The 20508-nt window shown below is 34.6% G+C and overlaps 1 protein-coding gene across 3 annotated transcripts in view; it reads right to left on the minus strand.

Moving 5' to 3' along the window:
• srgap1a (SLIT-ROBO Rho GTPase activating protein 1a) overlaps positions 1–20508 on the minus strand; it is a 121711-nt gene that overhangs the window by 24248 nt on the left and 76955 nt on the right. For 2 of the 3 annotated variants that reach the window (XM_051134592.1, XM_051134594.1), the window contains exons 9-17: positions 16833–17030; positions 15898–15982; positions 15204–15231; positions 12898–13000; positions 9255–9315; positions 7329–7406; positions 6869–7003; positions 1758–1863; positions 1374–1598 (exon numbers count right to left, since the gene is read on the minus strand). In XM_051134592.1, coding sequence (XP_050990549.1) covers positions 1374–1598; positions 1758–1863; positions 6869–7003; positions 7329–7406; positions 9255–9315; positions 12898–13000; positions 15204–15231; positions 15898–15982; positions 16833–17030 — 1019 coding nt within the window. Of the gene's footprint in view, positions 1–1373; positions 1599–1757; positions 1864–6868; positions 7004–7328; positions 7407–9254; positions 9316–11177; positions 11212–12897; positions 13001–15203; positions 15232–15897; positions 15983–16832; positions 17031–20508 lie in introns of all 3 variants that reach the window. The other variant, XM_051134593.1, reaches the window with a different exon arrangement.

Genomic DNA, 20508 nt, shown 5'->3' on the forward strand with positions numbered 1-20508 from the left:
AAATAAAATAAATGTTGCTTAGTTTGAAACAATATGAGAGTGAGAGTGTTTTTAAAACTAAGAATTTTAAAATTTAGCAAATAAAATAAAATAAAATAAAATAAAATAACATAAAAATACAATAAATGGTGCTTGGTTTAAAACAAAATGAGAGTGACAGTGTTTTTAAAACTAAGAATATTAAATTTTTGGAAATAATAAAATAAAAAAATAAAATAAATTAAAAAATGGTGCCTGGTTTGAAAAAAATGACAGTGACTGTTTTTAAAACTTAGAAAATTATTTTTTTTGGCAATACAATAATAAAATGAAATAAAACAAAATAAAACTAAAATAAAATAAAATAAATGGTGCTATAAACCATATGAGAGCGACAGTGAAAAAAATAAATAAATAAAATGTCAAAATGGTTTGAAATGAAATGAGAGTGACAGTGTTAAAACTAAGAATATTAAATTTTTGGGGAAAAAAAATAATTAAAAAAATTTAATAAAATTTCAATAAATGGAGCTTAGTTCGAAATGATATGAGAGTGACAGTGTTTTTAAAACTAAAAATATTCAATTTTTGGAAACAAAACTACATAAAACAAAAAACAAAACAAAACAAAACAAAACAAAAAACAAAACAAAAAATAAAATAAAACAAAACAAAACAAAACAAAACAAAACAAAACAAAACAAAACAAAACAAAACAAAAAATAAATGGTGCTTGGTTTAAAACTATTTTAATCCTAAGTTGAAACGTTCAAATTACTAAAACTAATTGAAATAAATAAAAATGAATAAATGAAAAATGAATAAAAATGACAAAGCACATTACACAATAACTAAAACTTGAACTAAAATTAAACGAAAACTGAAAATATACAAAATGAATAAATAAAAGCTAATTCCAAACATGTACAAATAAGATAACAGAATATAAATAATAATGCAGTTACGTTGGACAGTGATTAATGATGACAGAATTTCCGTTATTTGGATGACTATCCCTATGCATTTTTGACCTGTATTACTTTTCTTCTAAATCTTTTGTAAGGATTTATGCTCGTCTTCTATATCAACTAGATCAGATGATCTTGAAAACAAAGAGGTCACACCCTAAAACTGTACTAACAAAATAACTGACTCACTATTGCAGTGACTAATAATTTCCTTTATTTCACTCGAGTCACGCCATGGATGTCCGGATACCACCACTAATCCTCAAAAATATAATAGTCTAAAACATTAAGCTCAAACACCGTCTGCATCTCATCCTTTAGGTTGCGCAATCCTATTATTATTACAAACACTTCCTTCACCCACCTAAATGCAGTTGCCCAGACAGTTATCAATAAATAATTAAAACCATCATCACCAGCACTCACCAATAGTCTCCGCCTGCCATACACTTCTCGTACATGGGGCCGTCAAGCTCCTTCGCGTCGGGGAAGATGGTCTCGTGGTGGATGATGATGGTTTTGATGACCTCATTGACATGGGCCTGGCAAGAAACCTGGTCCTGAGTTTCTGGAGTGGGCATGAGGGTGGGGCCGAAGCAGATGGCTAGGTTATAGGGGTCCATCATATTTTCATCGCTGTACTGGGACAAGCTGCAAGAAGAACAAACAAGCCATTTAGGCAACTGACAACCAGCAAGAGAAGTGATTATGTAACTCTCAGTCAAGTAGCGCATTAAATCATCAGCATTTCAGATGTCACTTCATGCATTTTTAAAGCTTTCTGTGTGTCTGTGAGACATTTAGACTTACTGGTTGAGGAAGGCGAACAGATATCGCATGACCACGAGCACTGATCTGGGTACAGTCAGAAGGATCTTTCGAATGTACAGCGCTCTCTCATACAGATTGTCTATTCCTACAAAAAAAAGAGAAAAGAGAGAAATCAGGTAAATATATCTCACAGGATTCTGCAAGTCTCCCACTCAGAGCCTATGAATTTATTTACAAGCCTTATTTGGTTTAACACGACATGACAACAAGTGTAGGAGCCCTGGAAACGTACTCGTCCTGCCATGACATTCAGAAATGATTATTCAGGCCGCTGTTGTCATCCAAGGCACTTAACAGCCTAATGACATGCCTCCATCTGAATGTGTTAATTCACTGATAACCACATCACTGCAGCGCTATTCATGGAGTTACAAGGCTGAGCTCATTATACGTGGGAAAAAATAACTTTGGATCGCAGAGAGTTAAACTCTGCGCCAACCTTGTCATGTTGCAAATGGACTCTTCCAATAGCCAACGCTCACTTGTTGTAGTGTTACCGTTAACCAAAACTATCGAATAAAAGAAAAAATAGATAATATAAAAATAGGTAAAATCAAATCAAATAAAAATATTAGATGGAAAACTTAAATTTAAAAAAAACTATAAGAAAGTTAGAAATGTTGCCTTGGTGCATGCGTCGTGGTACTCTCGTGAATGCACAAAAAAGTTGAAATTGCATGAACCTGAAATAATTTTTTGTAAGAAAAAATAAAAATAAAATAATAATAATAATAAAAAAAAATGAAAATACAAATATTAGATGGAATACCTAAAATGAAAAAACTAAAAGAAAATTAGAAATGTTGCCTTGGCGCATACGTCATGGTACTGTCGTGAACACACAAAACAGTTGAAATCGCATGAAATTTAAATATTTTTTAGTACGAAAAAACAAAATGAAATAATAAAAAAATATATATATAAAATAAAATACAAATATTAGATGGAATACTTAAAATTGAAAAACTAAAAAACTAAAAGAAAATTAGAAATGTTGCCCTGGCGCTAAAAAAATAAAATAAAATAAAATTTTAGATGGAAAACTTAAACTTAAAAAAGTAAAAGTAAAAAGTAAAATGTGTCATGGTACTCTCGTGAATGCACAAAGTTGAAATTGCACGAAACTGAAATAATTTTTAGTACGAAAAATAAAAATGAAATAATTAATTAAAAAATACATAAAATAAAATACAAATATTAGATGGAATACTTAAAATTAAAAAAACTAAAAGAAAATTAGAAATGTTGCCCTGGTGCATGCGTTGTGGTACTCTAGTGAACGCACAAAATTGTTGAAATCTCACAAAATTTTAAATTTTTAGTAAGGAAAAAAAAAAAAAAAAAAATGTACAAAAACTTGGAAAACTTACGCTTAAAAAACTAAAAGAAAATTAGAAAAATGTTGCCCTGGCGCATGCGTCGTGGTACTTCTGTGAACGCACGTCAAAGACTGACATGGAAGAGAGGAAATTGTTGAATACAGTTGTTATTTTGTTTTTTTTACACAACAAAAAGCATTCTCGAGCTTTATAACATTACGGTCGAACCACTGATGTCACATGGACTATTTTAACTATCTTTACAACCTTTCTAGGCCTTGGACGTGGTAGATGCACTGCTGTCTATGCAGGATCAGAAAGCTCTCAAATTTAATCAAAAATATCTTAATTTGTGCTCCGAAGATGAACAAAGGTCTTACATACTTGAAACTACACGAGGGTGAGTAATTAATGACAGAATTTTCATTTTTGGCTGCATTTAAAGTGAATTAAAAAACAAAACAAAACAAGGCAATTCACTTGTGTTCATTTAAATTAAACTGTCGGGTGTGCCAGCCCTCACCCCGGACTTAATGAAGCTGATTACCAGAGCATTAAAAGAGGTGAAGTCTAAAAACTATTCAACTCCTCTTTTTAAAGGAGCTTAAAACTTAATCCAGAAGACTGGCATCCCAGAAATGTGTTTGAGTATTCCTGCGGCTATCCTGCAGGAATGCACACAGTTTTCACTGGGGTTTTCTCTTTGGAGCCATTATAACTCACTTCCTGTCCTCTCTGGAATTCCATTACGGATCTTCGCGGTCTCCTTAGTGAAGCGCTCTCAAACTGTGTTTGAAAGCATACTATTCAACTATTACATGGCAACACTAGTATGATGACTGAACTGATCAGCTGTAATCTCAATATTTGATCTGACTACCAAAAGATTTCTACCAAAAAAACTGCATTAGAAAGTCAACAACTGGATGTGACTCACTGGTTTAAGCAGTTACTTCTGCATAGCACTATCTGAAATGTTTGCACGGTGTTGCACATACTGTTTTTAAAAATATAAAGTGCATACTGCACTAGCTCATTCTAAACACAGCTTCACATTAACAGCTACATCTTGACCTCATCGCATCCCATGGGATGGCTGAGACACACACAGTACTTATAAAAGCAAAATCAGCCTCTGTAGAACAGAATTAAAAACTGCTGTGACCTGCTCTCATCCACAGCTACTTTAGTGCACCCAGATCCCCGATTCATCCTCTGGAAGCAGCTTAAAATAGCCATGTCACCATTAAAAAAAGATCTGGGCTTTTGGGAATATGCTGCTCATGTTATTCAACTTACTTGAGCACGATCCTAAACAAGAGAAGCAATTTTAAGACACTGTCAAGACTCACCACAGACAAGGAACATGTCTGCAGAAACGCAATTCAAACTAATCTCCCACAGCGCGGTGAATGCACAACTCTGACAGTCTATATATAGATCTGCCGGGGACAGAGAACAGGACAGGCCGTGTGCGTTGGAGGGAGTGTGTGGTATGCTGGGAAGGGGTTAGTCGTGTGTAAATGTAAACAGCAGGGAATCCCCATTAGTCACACTCTACAGAGTGTCACAGGCACAGGGCCGCACGTTGGTCGGGTATGTACGAACACATGCCTTGACATTGCTCCACAAGCACAGACAAACAAAACCCACCCAACCCACACATGCAAGCTCAGGAGCCCTCAATCTAGCGAACTCTGTGGCCAGATTATTTTGACATATGGCCAAATATTTAGAAAGGCCTGTCGTATAAAGCTACAAGTGATATTTTTATGCTAAAAACCTTTTTTGCATTTCAAAAGAATTTTTGTACATGTCAAAGTAAATGTATCCAGGTCTAAAAATGCTAATTGCATTAAACCCTGTGAATTATTAGGCTTATAATTATTAAATTAAATTGTACCTCTGGGCTTAAGCTTGTCGAAAGCTTCAGGGTAAACTGTGCCAGTGGTTCAACAACTAATATCTATACATCTACATATCTATATCTATCTATCAATCTATCTATCCGTGTGTGTGTGGTATCTATTTACATGTATAAATAAATACACACATACATTTATATAATATAAATTATATATAAAAAGAATATTTCATATTTATTTAGGATTTATATTATAAACAAAGAAATATATATATATATATATATATATATATATATTAGTGCAGTCGAATCGATTAATCACAATTAATTGCATGTAAAAGTTTGCATCAAAATGTTGGTGTTTTCATGTGTGTGTGTGTACAGTGTATATTTATGTGTATCAATACACACATACATTTATACATCTTAGAATATTTCATATTTATATGATTTATATTATAAACAAATAAACAAATATATATTAGTGCTGTTAAATCGATTAATCGCATCCAAAATAAAAGTTGGTGTTTTCATATGTGTGTGTACAGAGTATATTTACATGCATATATAAATACTCCCATTTATATATTTAAAAATCTTTTATATGTATTTATGATTTACATTATAATCAAAATATATATATATATATATATATATATATATATATATATATATATGTATGTATATATATGTATATATATATATATATATATATATATATATATATATATATATATATATATATATGAAGTGTTTATTTGCAACACTTTAAAATGTCCAAAAAACATGTTTTTTATTATGTTATCATGCTTTTATTTTGTTTTATTGTCAGTTAGCTGTATTTTTTTGTTATTTTTACTTAATCAAAATAACTCAACTGCAGTTTGACAGATTAATTGAAATGCACAATGAAAAAACATGATTTTTTTTAATTAAAAACATATATATATATATATATATATATATATATATAGATATAGATAGATAGATAGATAGATAGATATAAATATATAGATATATAGAAATATATTTAATATATGTATTAGTGCTGTCAAATGTATTTATTTACATGAAATATAACTTATATATTATTATATACACACATACACACACATATGTGTATATTTGTATTTATATGTGTAAACAAACTTCAATCAATTTATGATTTTGATCGATTTATGATTCTGAATTGATCATTAAGATTCTGTAAATATTTATTTTTTATATTTTTATATAACACAATTTTAAAATATATTTTTTAGTATAAATAATTTTATTCATATTTCATTTAGTATTTTAATATTTGGTTTACATTCATGACTCATTTACTGCATGTTCATAGTTTTTTAACTCATTTAGCGTGTTCATATTTTGATTAAAAATGTCAATCGGCCATATACTGTTCTTTGATTAGAGGACAACTTAGCATCAGCAGTGGCACAGCTTACCCCACCCCCCCTTTTCCTTGTTCCGAGCTTTGGATCACAAACATCCCATTAACCCAACAGAAACTCCTGAGCATCATGGTATCATACCGCATTCATTCAGTGCAGTGTAGCGTCATCTATGATCATGATAAAGCACGCTTTCTGAACTCTTTCAAACGCACACAGAGTTGCATTCATGCCAGCTGAAGGACCAGCTGAAGCCCTAATGTGTCATGCCGCGGTGAAACACACACTGCGCTGTAATGGAGTGTGCGTAAGGCTGTTAGCGTTAGCCTGAGGCACTGGACGTCTTGTCATACATTGAAGAAAGTCACTGTCCCACTGTTGGGGGCAAATGACTGAGATCGCTTTATGCGAGAGCGCACGATAACAGTTCAAAGCACTGTTAATTCACACTGAGAATCAATGACAGATTTACAGCTGCAGGTCAAAAGCAAGCAAAAAAAATGAGGCACTTACTGACGCAGGAGATGAGATCATTGAATCTTTCCTTTGGAAACAGAGGGTTCTCCAAACCTCGAAAGTAGAGTTTCAATACTCCCGCAACGGAGTTTATATCGTGGTTATTCTCTTCGTCTGTCAAGGGATCATTACCTAACAATTGAACAAGATATTTATACTTAAAACACATGTACACAAAAAAAAGACCCTAAAAGATCAGCATTTGCTAGTTATTTTGACAACTTGACATGGAAGAAATACTATTATGGATCTATATAAATAAAAAGAAAAATGTCAAAAACATGCTCGCCCAAGCAGTTTTTCCAAGGAAGTAAGTGTCCTTAAATCATGTGAATTTAGGTTCATGGCTCATATGACTCATTGCAGAGATAAGAGATTCATTATTATTCAGCTGTGACTGCATTTTCGGACCTATTTTAGAAATTCTGTTACCACTTAAAAGCACACAAACACCTACCTCTCTCAAAAGAGTTCTTGATATCATTGACTTCAACTTGAGATCCAGACACTCTGAATATTCCTTGATGCTGAAGGCCTAAAAAAAATAGAGAGAGAGAAACGGTGAAATAACTGCTTAAATAAGACGTCTTCCAATGTCCATTTAAATCCGCTGGAAATAAAGGCCGGCCCATAGTAAGCACATTCAAATCCCAACCTCAAAAGCTAAGCCCTGTGCTTGCGAAAAAGTTCCCTTTTTCTAATTAAAGATAATGAATGAAGGAGAGAGACTGCAATCAACTTGTACAAAAACATCCGTCAGTCCGGATTAGCTTTTAATGGAAAGCTTGGCTGAGGGTCAGAAAAGATTAATTAAAACTTCTCTATAGTTCCAGTAAGACGGCCACACACGGACAACTTTGAAAGATTACAATAGACTCACAGGATCTACAACTGCGTTCGCATAGTTTATACAGGCATATGATTAAAAACCTCTTTGGATTGAACATCCTCTGACACTGACAGGAAAGCACATAATTTAAATGCACTAAACTTAAAATAGATCTAAAACAAATCCGTGCATGGCCTACACTGGGACAGGACGGATTTAGAAGGGGTGCGAGTCAGTCCCAAACTTCAGGACAAGTTGCAATTCAATTAGGCAAGTTTAAAGACTTCATCTTTAGGCTTTTCGGCTCACAATAGTGTGATGTTTTTAAGGAATTATGGGTATTTTATGGTTTGAGTTGCAAGGCCATCACAATATACTGTTGAGGTCAAAAGTTTACATACTGTACACCGTGCAGAATCTGCAACAAGTTAATTATTTTACAAAAATAAGAGGGATCATACAAAATACATGTAATTTTTTATTTAGTACTGACCTGAATAAGATATTTCACATAAAGGATGTTTACATATAGTCCACAAGACAAAAATAATAGTTGAATTTATAAAAATGATCCCATTCAAAAGTTTAGATACGCTTGATTCTTAATACTGTGTTGTTACCTGAATGATCCACAGCTGTGTTTTTTTTGTTTAGTGATAGTTGTTCATGAGTCCCTTGTTTGTCCTGTTCAACTGCCCGCTGTTCTTCAAAAAAAAATCCTTCAGGTCCCACAAATTCTTTGGTTTTTCAGCATTTTTGTGTATTTGAACCCTTTCCAACAATGACTATATGATTTTGAGATCCATCTTTTCACACTGAGGACAACTGAGGGAATAATGCAACTATTACAGAAGGTTCAAAAACTCACTGATGCTCCAGAACGAAACACAATACATTAAGAGCCGGGGTTGAAAACTTTTGAAATTTGAAGATCAGGGTAAAATGAACTTATCCTGTCTTCTGGGAAACATGCAAGTATCTTCTGTAGCTTCTGAAGGGCAGTACTAAATGAAAAAATATGATATTTAGGCAAAATAGGAAAAATGTTGACATCTTTATTCTGTTCAAAAGTTTACACCCTCGGCTCTTAATGCACCATTTTTCCTTCTGAAGCATCAGTGAGTGTTTGAAACTTCTGTAATACGTGCATATGAGTCCCTCAGTTGTCCTCAGTGTAAAAAAATGGATCTCAAAATCATACAGTCATTGTCGGAAAGGGTTTAAACACACAAAAAAGCCAAAACCAAAGAATTTTTGAGACCTGAAGGATTTTTCTGAAGAACAACAGGACAAACAAACGACTCACAAACAACTATCACTAAACAAAAAAAAACACAGCTGTGGAACATTCAGGTAACAACACAGTATTAAGAATCAGGTGCATGTAAACTTTTGAACAGATATAAACATCTTTAATGTGAAATATCTTACTCAGGTCTGCACTTTAAAAAAATAACAAGCTTTTTGTATGATCCCTTTTATTTTGGAAAAATAATTAACATTTTGCACATTCTGCAAGGTCTATGTAAACTTTTGACTTCAATTGTAACTTACCATACAGGTTGATGAATCGAATACAGCTCTCAACAACTCTTGGTATTGCTTGTCCAGAGTCCTTAAAACAAAACAAACATTGGCAGTAAATCAGTATATGGGTTTAAAAATCAGTCTAGCTCTACATCAACTAAACATATCCCACACACCATGTATCATTGCGGTCGGAGATGAGAAGATAATCCTTCTTGAGCTTTACAGACCCTTTTTGAAAGTGCACACCTACGATTCTGTGCCTTATCCTGTCTCAGACAGGAAATAAAATGACAACTTAGATCTGCGTGCTAACATGGTTCTTGAACATGAATGGAGCCAATGCCACCGGTGGAAAAACTGAAATTCTTTAGTGAATCCAGCTACGTGATCGTGATGGTCGGGCTGCCTGTTGTGTGGGGTTGGAGCTGTTTGTTTAGCGCTTGGCAGCGCTCTATCTTACAAGCTTTTAAAAATAATGTTATCTGCTTTTAACCCAGGGAATGTGCCAAGTCTGTACACTGTAAGAGTGCCAGGAACAGAGGCAGCAGACCTCACAGGCGCTACATTTCCCAGCTATGATCAGTGCAATATGGTGAATACAAAATGTACTGCGGCAAACATGTTTAATTATTAATACTGATACAAATTCATTAATGATAATCGAAACAGATGGAAATGAAAAGGAATGCTGGAAAACTATCTCTGCACTTTATTGTATTCACAAAATTTCCTGATAATTTACTCAACCCCATGCCATTCAAGATGTTCATGTCTTTCTTCCTTCAGCCGAAAAGAAATTAAGGTTTTTGAGAAAAACATTCCAGGATTTTTCTCTATATAGTTGACATCAATGGGGATCAGCAGGTTGAATGTCCAAATTGCAGTTTCATTGCAGCTTGAAAGAGCTCTACACAATCCCAGCTGAGGAATAAGGGTCTTATCTAGTAAAACAATCTGCCATTTTCTATAAAAATAAAAAAATTGTGTACTTTTTAACAATTGGCTCTAATGCGTGTCTACGACTTCATGCATCACGTTGGAAGGGTCACACACGGTTCGTTTTTTGTCTGTGTACTCGATTTAAAAAGGTAGGGCAGGACAAAAAAAAATCTCATTTTCTCCTCCAACTTCAAAATCATCCGACATTGTTTTACCTTTTTTGGGTAAAGGGCGTTTGACTTTAAACACGTCTGCTTTGTAAACACGTGATCTTTTCCAACATAGTTATGTAATGCATGAAGTCAGGTTAGTGCAAGACGAGCATTTGTGGTTAAAAAGTATATGAACTTTTTATATTTTTATATTTTAGTTTTGCTAGATAAAACCCTAACTCCTCAGCTGGGATTGTGTAGAGCCCCCTTGAAGCTGCAATGAATTTGGACCCTTAAAGTAAAATCCTGAAATGTTTTCCTCAAAAACCTACATTTCTTTCCGACTGAAGAAAGAAAGACATATTGGTGAGTAAATTATCAGGAAATTTTAATTTTGGAGTGAACTAATTTTTTTTTTAATTAAATGTAAAAAGTTGGTGGGATATTCTCTCCATTAAATTCAATAAATCATAATTGTGTGCATTAGGGTCACTGAAGCCAAAAAGGATGAACTCTTGTCAAGCACATGGACACACATACTTTGGGGTCCAAAAGTCTAAGACCACTTGTGAAAAAACGTCTGTTTTGCATATTGATCATTTGTTAGCAAACCAATCTGACTGAAAAGTTCTAATAATATTTATACATATTTTCTTTTATTTTTACTTATAACTTTTCTTAGTTTCCTCATTTTCATTTTTAAATAAAAATGTCAATCCATGCGGTCTCAGACAATCAGACACCATTGCACATGGTTCACACCTCCTTAGGATTAAGCAAAGGTGACTGGAACTACTGGAAGCTTAGACAGACATGCAGCATTGAGGTAATCAGGACGAGTCAACTGTTTCTGTACCTGGTGCCTTGTGTGTGAGTTCCGTCGTCCACGACTATGAGAGAAGGACAGCAGAACGAGACGACAGAGAGCCAGAGAGTAAGAGAGCAGAAAAACAGAAAGAAAGAGGCGATCCCAAGGTTATTTGGTCCCAGCACTACAAGCCACCAACAACAGCCTACAAAATCATTATTAGTCTTCCAATGACACCATTATTAGCTCCAGCCTCACAGAGAGAAAAAGAGGGGGTGTGCTGACACAAATTTTGCATCTAAACTTAAATTAAAGCTAGATATTAGGTTAGTTCACCAAAAATAAAGCATTCACTCTCTCGTATGTCGTTCCAAACTTTTTTAACTTTCTTTTTATCATGGCACACCAAAAAATAAACAAATACAAGTCACTATTTTCACATACAACAAAAGGAATATAGTTAGATGGTGATGAACTCTAAATATGGCCAAAAAAGCACCATAAAAGTGGTCAACATGACTTGTGCTATTTATTTCACTTCCAAAACATAGATTCACATACTGTACTCACCCCCTTGTCATCCAAGATGTTCATGTCTTTCTTTCTTCAGTCCTAAAGAATTTTTTTTTTTTTTTTGAGGAAAACATTTCTGCATTTTTCTCCATATAATGGACTGATACAGTGCCCCGATTTTGAACTTCCAAAAGGCAGTTTAAACGCGGCTTCAAACAATCCCAAATGCGGTTGTAAACGATCCTTAACGCTTGTCTTGCCTTTCTCTCCCTGCACTGTCTATTCTGACTCAAGACAGTTAGGCTATGTCGAAAATCGTATTTTCTCCCTCAACTTCAAAAATCATTGTCCATCATCCTACATCGCTGCAGAAGTTCTGACCCAGTCTTTGCAAAGTGAACATGCAAAGAAGATCAAACAGCGATGATTTTGAAGTTGAGGGAGAACATGAGATGGGAGTTTTTCGACATACCCTAACTGTCATTAACAGGAACAAAAACAGTCCAGGCAGAGTAAGACAAGACGAGCATTTGGCATTAAAAAGTATATAAATTGTATTATTTTTATTAAATTAATCGATCGTTTCAATAGTTAAGACCACTCTTTCTCGGCTGGGATCGTTTACAACCGCATTTGGGATCATTTGAAGCCGCATTTAAACTGCATTTTAAAAGTTCAAAATTGGGGCACCATATCAGTTTATTATATGGAGAAAAATGCTGAAATGTTTTCCTCAAAAAACTATTTCTTTACGAGAAGAAAGACATGAACAGTTTGGATGACAAGGGGGTGAGTAAATTATTTATAAATTGTTGTTCTGGAAGTGGAGTTCTCCTTTAAGGCACTCTTTACAACATCTGTCTTCAGTACTCTTATTGTATGGAAAAAAAGCTTTGTGAACATTCTAGATTAGAACATTCTGCTGTGTTCCACAGAGGAGAAAAATTCAAGTTCGGAACCACACAAGATAGAGAATTTTAGATTTTTAGGTGAACTACCCCTTTAAGAAGGTTTCATTCTTCCCTGAGGCATCTATGTGAATGTTGATGCCTGAAGCTCACTTTATCTCCGTCATCTCGCTTTATGTGCACACATACACCCACACCCACACCCACACACACCTCTGTTTCTGCTCTGTTTAAAAACCTTCCCCAGCCATAATGATCAGTCAAGTAGAAGCAAGTAGCCGTGGATCATTATGGCTTCAAGCGGCGGTATTCAGTGCAGGTAGTACGGCACCCAAAGCTCTAAGTACCTTAACAAATGACTCCAAATTGCCATTAAACAGCTTAACGTTAAATACAGAGCGTGGCCTGGGCCTCTGTGTGCCAAACGGTTTAGGAGGAAGACTGGGAGGCCTATAAAGAGATGTTTACACTTTTAATCTTGAATGTGTTGTAAGCTTTAGCAAGCACCACTAATGAGCTCATATCTTCACATGTACAGTGTATCGAAACAATTTTGTTTGAGAGACATGTGATTTCAGGTTATTTAGGGAAAGCAGTAAGCTCCCATTGTGCCTAGTTCAGTGATCTGCACACGCCAATGTCCTGTTCATAAACTTCACTTCCACCGCACATCAAAGGCCATGGAAATGGCAGGTCTGCTGGGAACAGCAGGTGGTGGGAGTGCAAGAGATGTCCAAGCTGGTGTTTCAGAGAGATCACATGGGGTTATACCTAAAAATCTCAGCACTTAATATCAGTCGGTTCACTCTTCAATGTATATAGAATACAGTAAATCTGGCCCTTACACACACAAAAAAGCGCTTTTTCCACATGCTTTTAAACTGTGCCCTGTAGGATTTTTTTGTGACGTTCAATATAAAGCACACTATTAGTGCAAAGCATTGTGGAGAAGATCCCTGGGAAATATTGCAGCATGAATATATTTTGAAGGAAGCAGTCATAAGCAGCTGGTCTACTTTTTTGGATCTAATTGCTGTATGTACTCTTATCTTTTTAACATTCAGTTCTATTCTCTCACAAGTGCTTTTCTATTAAAGGAAATCTATAAATATAGGATGATACAACCATAAATAGAAAGTCTGATAAACAGAATGCCAGAACGAAAAACAGAACAATAGAATGACAAACAGAAAGAACGACAAAACAACTGATAGACAGAACAATACACTGGCAGACAGACTGATAGAATGACAGACAGAACGGGAGATAGAAAGACAGACAGATAAATATGCCAGACAGAATGGCAGATACAGTTTAACAAAAGAATGAAAGAACAACGGCTAGAATGATATAATGATAGATGCAACTACAGATAGATGGAATGAGACAGAGAGAACGGTAGATAGAACAAGATATTGAATGATACAACAAACAGAATGACAGATAGACAGAACAAACAAAAACATTGATAGATGGAATGATAGACAGATCAATGAATAGATAGTACAACTGATAGACAGGATGATAAAACAGAATAAAAGAGAAACAGAAAGAGTGAATGATAGGAAGACTGATAGAACAACTAAATGAAAAAGATGAGAGAATGGTAGACAGACACAAGAGATAGAATGATAGAACAAACAGAATGACAGATTGACTGACAGAACGAAGAACAGAAAGATAGAAAGAATGATAGAAAGACTGATAGAACACCTAAATGAAAAACAGAACAATAGAATGACAGATAGAATGACAAAACAGACAGACAGACAGACAGACAGACAGACAGATAGATAGATAGATAGATAGATAGATAGATAGACTGACAGACGGACAGTCAGTCAGAAAGACAGACAGACAAACAGACGGACGGTCAGTCAGAAAAACAGATGGACAGACAGACAGACAGACCGATCGATTGAGCGACTGATCGATAGATAGATAGATAGACGGACAGTCAGAAAGACAGATAGACAGACAGATAAACATGGACAGTCAGTCAGAAAAACAGATAGACAGACAGACAGACAGATCGATCGATCGATAGGTAGATAGACAGACAGTCAGAAAGACAGATAGACACAGACAGACAGATAAACGGACAGACAGTCAGTCAGAAAGACAGACAGTCAGACAGTAAGGAAGACAGACAGACAGACAGGCAGAAAGACAGACAGGCAGAAAAACAGACAGGCAGAAAGACAGACAGATAGATAGATAGATAGATAGATAGATAGATAGATAGATAGATAGATAGATAGATAGATAGACAGAAAGACAGACAGACAGACAGTCAGTCAGAAAGACAGACAGATAGACAGACGGACGGATGGACAGTCAGTCAGAAAAACAGACAGACAGACAGACAGACTTCAGTTCTATTGCATGTCATTATATTTATCAAGTTGGCTTGTGTGGTTTATATTTCATGTTTCAGAAATGTGACGTTATTTCCGGTAAGGGAGCATAGTGAGCACCGATGCTCCCTAGAATTTGCTGATTGAGACGCCCACAGGCAGACAGATAGCACATCTTGCTTGTAATCACTGAGAAAAAGTTAGACATAACCTAATTTTATATCTGATACTTTATGGGCTGCTGAAGTTACCAAACAGGATAAACTGAATAAACCAAAGAAATGTTTTTTTTTTACCTTGTAGTTGCATACTCAGGCCGGTAACCTGCGTGAGAGACAGATTGTGAGAGAGAATATGAGAACACAGTTCTTCAGAAGCCCAAGGGAGGCTTTCGTTTATGCTTGGTAAAGCACATGCAGCCAGCCATCTGTCTGGAACTGGACATCCACACATACACCTTTAGGACATTGCTACATTTTGAAGAGAATTTCTACATTTCTATGTTTGAGCTACAAGTACCCGTTTAGCTATAAAAAATATTTAATCGAAAAGTCAGTATGCAGCAGGCAGACTACTGCCTACAATCTTTCAAAAACAGACACGGCTGATTTTAGGCCAAGGAACATGGTTCCTGACAGCTTTGTTGATCCCACCCACGCAGCGTTCACTCAACGGCCCCTGACAGCAGAGTCTGCAGTGTTCACAACACAAAACTGAAATGCCCCAGGCTTCAAAACATGAAGAGGCAACATTATGAGCAGATTTATACGTGATGCGGGAATTATAATCCTCCATACTATCACAGTTAATTAATATGAGGTTAATATGAGGTTGTACCACCCACTAGTGTGTCATAAGCAGCTTCCTGCCAGTTTCTACTGGCCAAGAGGATTATGATTCAAATGTGTTATAACGTATCTTCATTATTGGGTCTCTTCAGTTCAAAGTGCTGACCTAATGTTGGAAGGAACAAAGAAAAGCAAACAATACCATCACCGAGGGTCCTCTTCAGTAGATCATGCTTTGCCTGAAGCTTCGTGATGAGATTGCTGCCCTCCAGATACTCGCGGAACTTCTGTGAAGAGACATGATTGAGACCAGCATGAGACCAGAAACATTTGACAGCAGGTTGACTAAAGCACAGCACCGGAATTAACTTTTTGCCACATCTGGCAATGTAGAGTGAACTGAGAAAATTTACCAGCCATTAACGTAATTGTTATGAACAATGAAACGCAATGATTTTTTTTCTCTCGGTCAAAATGTAAAATTGAAAAAAATTAAATAAATTAATTAAATAATAAATTGAAATTAATTGTAAAATGTTATCTATCTATCAAACAAACAACCAACTTTGGAAAATATTTCTTATAATGCACCAGTTTGAAGGTGAAACTTGATAATACATCTATGAAAAATATTTGAATAAATTAATTTAATTAAATTAAACCATATCAAATTAAACAAAAATACATGAAATTAAAAACAAAATGAAATCAAATATATTTTTTATTTTTTCATTTTTTGCAAGACCTTCTTATAATGCACAGTGAAACTTCATAACATTAAAATTTTATCTATGAATATTTATTTATCTATTTATTATTTATCTATCTATTTATCTATCAAACAACCAATCTTGGCAAATATTTCATATAATGCACGAGTTTGAAGGTGAAACTTGATAATATGTCTATGAAAAATATTTAAATAAAATGACTGATGTAAATAAAATTAAATCATATAAAATGAAATGAAAAAATACACTAAATTAAAAAATTATATATATCTCTAACAACCAAACTTGGCAATATTTCTTAGAATGCACCTGTTTCCGGGTGAAATTTGGTAACATTCTTATGAAACATGTTTATTTAAATAAAGTGACTGATTTAATTTAACATTTTAAAGAAGCACAAATTGACCATAAAATAGAACTGCTCCGTCTCCTGTTGGTTGGCGCGTCTCTTAGCGATGCTTGGCTTGCTGAGGTAGGTTTCCGACACGGTGGACTTGACCGATTCAGTGGAGCGGCTGTGATGGAAACATTCAGACACGTCATAATCCTCAATGGTCACCATGTCCTGGATTGTAGTGAGAGTGGCCTCTGATGTCTTCTTGATCTGAAACAGAACAGCATTTTTAGTAAGAATGCCACAGTCACGTACCAGATGCTAGTAACAAAGAGCTCAGTAATTTTTATAATTTGTTACAGTATTAGAGAGACAATCTTGTCTTGCAACGTCTATCAATAAGAATGTGTGTCAGTGCAAGAGTGATAACAGGAGGAACAAAAGTGCTAGAAAAACACATTAAGCATTGAATAAAAAACACAGAGAAAAAAAAAAATCCTTTGACCGTCCCTGCTTGACATGTGCTCTGTGACTAATAGCAGGCCTTGAGCAAAACACCAGACCAAAGAAATCAATTTACAGCGAGGGGAGCGGAAGATGACCCAAGGGGCCATCATTCACTTGATGGCCTTGAGAATTCATTTCTGTAATTTTCCAGTGACAGACAGACATGTAACATTATCATACAACTCTACATATGTGGAACTGTACCCTTATATCCCATGAGGAACCAACTGACAGCGAATAGGTGTGGACTGTAAACTAGTGACAGGCTTTAATGAATAAAATAAATATAAATTCAGCCATTTCATATAAGGCGTGCTCAATGCTTTAGAATTTCTCCGGAAATATTATTAGCATATCATGTAAATGAACTCAATTACAACATTTAATCAACTGCCAGCCATAAAACATAAGACAAAATTACCACATAAAAGAAAAAAAGATGATATTGAAAACTTATGACTGTAAAATAATTAATCTTGATTAATTGCATACAAAATAAAAGTTTGACTTTGCCAAAATATGTGTGTGTACTGTGCGTATATATATATACACATACATATATACATATATACATATATATATATATATACATACACACATACACACACACACACACACACACATTTATATATATATATATATATATATATATATATATAAGTAGAAAGCTGGTGCAATCACTCAGTGTAAATCATAAAAATAAATAAAACAATGAAAATAAAATTAAAATAAATAAATAATAATTAAAATATATTTTGTTATTTATTTATTTATGGAGAGTTTAATATATATTACTAAATATAATTCGAAGATGTAATAATTTAACTACATAAATTGGCAAGAGTTTAAAAAAATAAGATGGGCAAAAGATGTTGAAAGCTGGTGCAATCGCTCAGCGGAAGCATTTGTTCACCTGCTGAAAGAGGCTGCACAGTATGGAAGAACAAATTTCTCTCACGCTGACATGCTCTCTCTCTCACACGTGTACACACACACAGTTTTGAAAGTAAGCAGAGCTTTTTTTGTTTGCGCAAACACTGCAATCCTCTTGCAGAACTCAGTAAATGTACATACAGACAATGTCATACAACCACAGTGTGTATCACCACATGGTATCACGTGGCATGAAAACACGACAGTTTCATCACAGTGAGCTCATCTCTCATTGTCATGTTCAGGCTGAATCATCCTTCACATCAATGGAGGATGACATACAAGTCAATGGAAACCAGCACTCACGCCTATAACATTATGGATCCAGGTCACTGCTCCACTTGTGATTCACCAGCCTATTGTAGGGACTGAGATGATCACAAGTTTAAACCCGCCTCCTGATGTTAAACTGTCTGTGGTCTGGTTTTGGTGAAGGAATGCCATTTATGGATGACATGCCGCACCTGTCTTGTAGGATGTGGTTTACTGGGAAAGTCAACCTCAGTTGAGCCATAACAAAGGCAGAGAAGTTACAAAGAGGTAAACTGAGTTCAGGGGGAAGGGAAGAGCTCGGTTTCAAGGACATGAAAGCAGTCCAAATGAAATGATGTGGAAAATAAGAGGGATTTTTTATAAGTATCTTTAACACTGCTTATAAAGCTCTTCAAGCTCTTTTTAAACCTCAGGTGATTACAGACATGAATGCTAAATATAAACTAGACTTCAGAACATAAAAGAAAAAACTGACATGAACCGTATTTTCAAAGTGTATATTATAAATATATTGCTTAAGTGTATATGTGTATATTGCAATTCTGACTTTTTTGGTATCTCGCAATTTTACTTTTTTCTCGCAATTGCAAGCTTATATCTCACAATTCTGATTTTTCTCTCAAGTTACTTTTTTTAACAGCGGATATAAACTCGCAATTGCGAGAAAAGCTCGCAATTCTGACATTTTTCTCACAAATGCAAGTTTTTATCCCACAATTGTGACATTTTTCTCGCAATTGTGAGTTTGTATCATGCAATTACATGTTTTCCTTGCAACTGCAAGTCATAAAGTCAGAATTGCGAGATAAAAACTTGCAATTCTGACTTTTTTCTCGCAAATGCAAGTTTGTATCTTACAATTCGACTTTTTTCTTAAAATTGCGAGTTTATATCTTGTAATTCTGACTTTTTCTTGCAAATTGCGAGTTTATATCTTGCAATTCTGACTTTTTTCTCACAATTGCGAGTCAAAGTCAGAACTGCGAGATATAAACTCACAATTACGAGAAAAAGTCAGAAATGCAAGAAAAAAACATGCAAATTCGAACTTTTTTCTCGCAAATGCAGGTTTATGAGTTTATCTCACAATTCTAAGAAAAAAGTCAGAATTACGAGATATAAACTCACAATTGCAAAACAAAAACGTGCAATTTTGACTTTTTCTTACAAACGCAAGTTTTTATCTCACAATTCTGATTTTTTCTTTGCAATTGCGAGTTTATATCTTGCAATTCAGACTTTTTTTGAGAAATTTTCGCAATTGTGAGAAAAAAGTCAGAATTGCAAGAAAAAAAATTCTCACAATTCTGACTTTTTTCTCACAATTGCGAGTTAGAAAGTCAGAATATCAAGATGTAAACTCACAATTGCGAGAAAAAAGTCAGAACTGGACATTTTCATCTAGCATTTCTGACTTTCTCTCACAATTATAAGTTTATATCTTGAAATTCTGACTTTCTAACTCGAAATTGTGAGAAAAAAGTCAGAATTGCGAGATGCAAACTTTCATTTGCATAAAAAAAGTCAGAATTGCAAGCCAGAACTACCAGAAGTTTTTATCTTTTTTAAACTTTTTTTTTTTCTCACAAATGCAGGTTTGTGAATTTATATCTCACAATTCTGAGAAAAAAAAGTCAGAATTGTGAGATATAAATTCACAAACCTGCATTTGTGAGAAAAAAAAAAAGTTTAAAAAAGATAAAAACTTCTGGTAGTTCTTGCTTTTTTTTTTTCTTGCAAATGCGAGTCGGTGACTATATCTCACAATTCTGAGAAAAAAGTCAGAATTATGAGATAAAAAAAAAAAAAATTGCAATTACCTTTTTAATTTTTGTTCAGGGGTCATAAACGGGCATCCATAAATTGATGATCAATAATCAAAACATAAATAAAAAATGAAAATAACACCAATTTGCTTATCAGTTCCATTAATATCAGTATTCTTTTGACAGTTTGATCTGTTGACAAACAAGCTTCTCGGGGTAATAAGATGGTACTGAACAAAGACGATATTTTGGCACATCTGTAGCACTGC

This window comes from Labeo rohita, chromosome 18 (genome assembly GCF_022985175.1).
Source record: "Labeo rohita strain BAU-BD-2019 chromosome 18, IGBB_LRoh.1.0, whole genome shotgun sequence".
Lineage (NCBI taxonomy): Eukaryota > Metazoa > Chordata > Actinopteri > Cypriniformes > Cyprinidae > Labeo > Labeo rohita.